At 35.5% G+C, this 2,500-nt stretch overlaps 1 protein-coding gene across 4 annotated transcripts in view; it reads right to left on the bottom strand.

The window, feature by feature from the left end:
• fbxw4 (F-box and WD repeat domain containing 4) overlaps positions 1-2,500 on the bottom strand; it is a 51,351-nt gene that overhangs the window by 11,337 nt on the left and 37,514 nt on the right. For all 4 annotated transcript variants that reach the window (XR_016116831.1, XM_089011443.1, XM_089011441.1 and 1 more), the window contains one exon: positions 164-304. Coding sequence is in view for 3 of the 4 variants with exons in the window: in XM_089011443.1 (XP_088867569.1) it covers positions 164-304 (141 nt within the window). In the remaining variant the exon portion in view is untranslated. The remainder of the gene's footprint in view (positions 1-163; positions 305-2,500) is intronic.

Consider the following 2,500-nt stretch of genomic DNA (forward strand, 5'->3'; position numbering starts at 1 on the left):
ATATAGCTATATGCGGTGGAATCTTTGTAAAATATGCTTAGTAGAAGTCATTTGAAATGATTTTACAAATTATGGACAGAACTTGTCCAGAGGTGTCGGTTGTCCTTTAGATAACATGGACATTTTCCCAATAGTTAATAGTTAAGGACAGATTTTCACTCACTGTGGACGTAGACGAAGGTCCCAGAGTCGAATAAATGTGTCATAGCCACAGGTGAAGAGGTGAAAAGGTGTCTCAAACACCATATCTAAAACACCAGCTCCTCGCCGGAAGTCTGAACCCAGACTGCAAACACACTCCAACCTGGACGCAAGGAAAGGATTACAAATTGAGAGTTAAACAGTTGGTTGTGACCTTGTGAAATTTCTCAACCAATGATTGGCGGGAGGTAGGAATAAATAATGAATGAATACTTGGAGCTGGAAAAGGTACAACTTCTTTCAATAATAATAATAATAATAATAATAATAATAATAATAATAATAATAATAATAATGTTAAGATGCCGCAAAAGTTGATCTTCAAAAAAAGTTGGCCACTTCTACTCTGCAGATGCAGTGCAGAGGCAAAATATTTAATCATGAAGGCTCATTGAGCAGGTTTTGCTAAAACAATGAAGGTTAATAAAAATGTTGATACAACAAAGATTTTTACATCACAAATGCATAAGAACAAAACAGGTTTGTCTTTGAATGCAAATTGCAATTTTGTTTTGCCCCTTTGATATCTCCCCCCTGGGTTGTTGAATAAGAATAAGAATAAGAATAAGAATAAGAATAAGAATAAGACAAAGAAGACGAGAATAAGAATAAGAAGAATAAAAAGAATAAGAATAAAACGAAGACTAAGACTAAGAAGAATAAGAATAAGAAGAATAAGAATAAGAACAATAAGAATAAGAATGAGAATAAGACGAAGATGAAGATGAAGATGAATAAGAATGAAAATAAGAATAAGAATAAAAAAGAATAAGAAGAATAAGACGAAGACTAAGACTAAGAAGAATAAGACTAAGAATAAGAATAAGAATAATAAGAATAAGACGAACAAGACAAATAAGACGAATAAGAAGAATAAAAAGAATAAAACGAATTACAGTAAAGTCTCGTTATATCGATATTCAAGGGAGTCCGAAAAAATATCGATATAACCGGGACTATCGATATATCCGACCCTGTTTGCATGTAATTTTCTCCGTGCGTGCATAGAAATAGTATCGATATAACCGGGACTATCGATATATCCGATATCGATATAACGAGACTTTACTGTAAGAATAAGAAGAAGAAGAAGAAGAAGCCAGTCATGTTAATTTTATTAAGAAACTATGTCATTAATTGGGGTGAGAGTTTATTTGGGTTTCATGTCATGTTAACTTCAGGTCAACTAAATTTGCCAACACACAGTTAACTATGATCTGAGAAAAGAAATGTATTATGTTTAGTGTGTTTGTACCAGCCTAAATAACAGGCTGAACAAATGTGACATAACATGACAAAAAAGGACCCACTATAGCACTTTGTACAAACAAGAGACTAATTATTTCTTCCGTGTCTCAGTGACTTGATATGTTTTTGTACCCAGACCTTTTAGCGAGTGCTAAGGTGTTGCTGCTGTTAGTGCTCGTCTCAGTAACGTTACAGGCATGTTCTTTTAACCAGCCGTGTTCGGGCTGTGTTGCTACCGTAATGCTTGCTGTGTTACTGTCGTGTAACAGGCACTATTTTGAAACAAAAGTTAAGGTATACTATTAAAACCTTTTATGTGTACCATCTTTCTTTAGAAACATCTTATGTTTCAATTTGGGCACATGCGGTTTATAGACAGGTGTGGTTTATGTATGTACAAAAGGTTTTTCCTTTTGAAATGTACTGGGTGAGGCTAACATTCAGGTGCGCTCTGTAGTCTGGAAATTACGGTAATATTCTTATTATTTTGATTGTAAGGTATGCTTGAGTGTTTTGAAAGGCACTTAAAAATAAAAAAGTAAAGGTATTCTATTATTATTATTATTATTACACATTTAGTCATGTCATTAAATAAATATGCAACTAAAACATAGAAATTTCATGCTTAGCTCAGTGAACACATATGGGTCACCAAGTACAAATCAATGAACGTAAGTAACTGCTAAAGTGATACAGCAACTATGTTTTTCTAGGTCAATGCGGTGTGACCTGTGTGAATGTGTGTGACAGTCCACCTATTCATGCTCTTGTGATCACAGTACTGTCCAGCTTGCTGCAAGTCTCTTGATTACTGAGGAATAACCTTCACTCAGCAGTGCGTATTATTACATTATAACTGTCCCTTTGTTGCCACTTAACACCCTTCGTGACCGTGACTGTGTGTGACTTTCACACATTTGATACCTGCCCCGTAGCAACCATTTATCGGAGTCTGCTAGCCTTGGTGACCAAACAGCCACCTCCACTCCTCTCCCTGAAGTTCAAGCCAGAGGGTCTCTTTGGTAATCCCTAAACTTTACCCCGGGGCGCC

Source organism: Hippocampus bargibanti, linkage group LG13 (genome assembly GCF_051943395.1).
Source record: "Hippocampus bargibanti isolate YZ-2025 linkage group LG13, ASM5194339v1, whole genome shotgun sequence".
Taxonomy (NCBI): Eukaryota; Metazoa; Chordata; class Actinopteri; order Syngnathiformes; family Syngnathidae; genus Hippocampus; species Hippocampus bargibanti.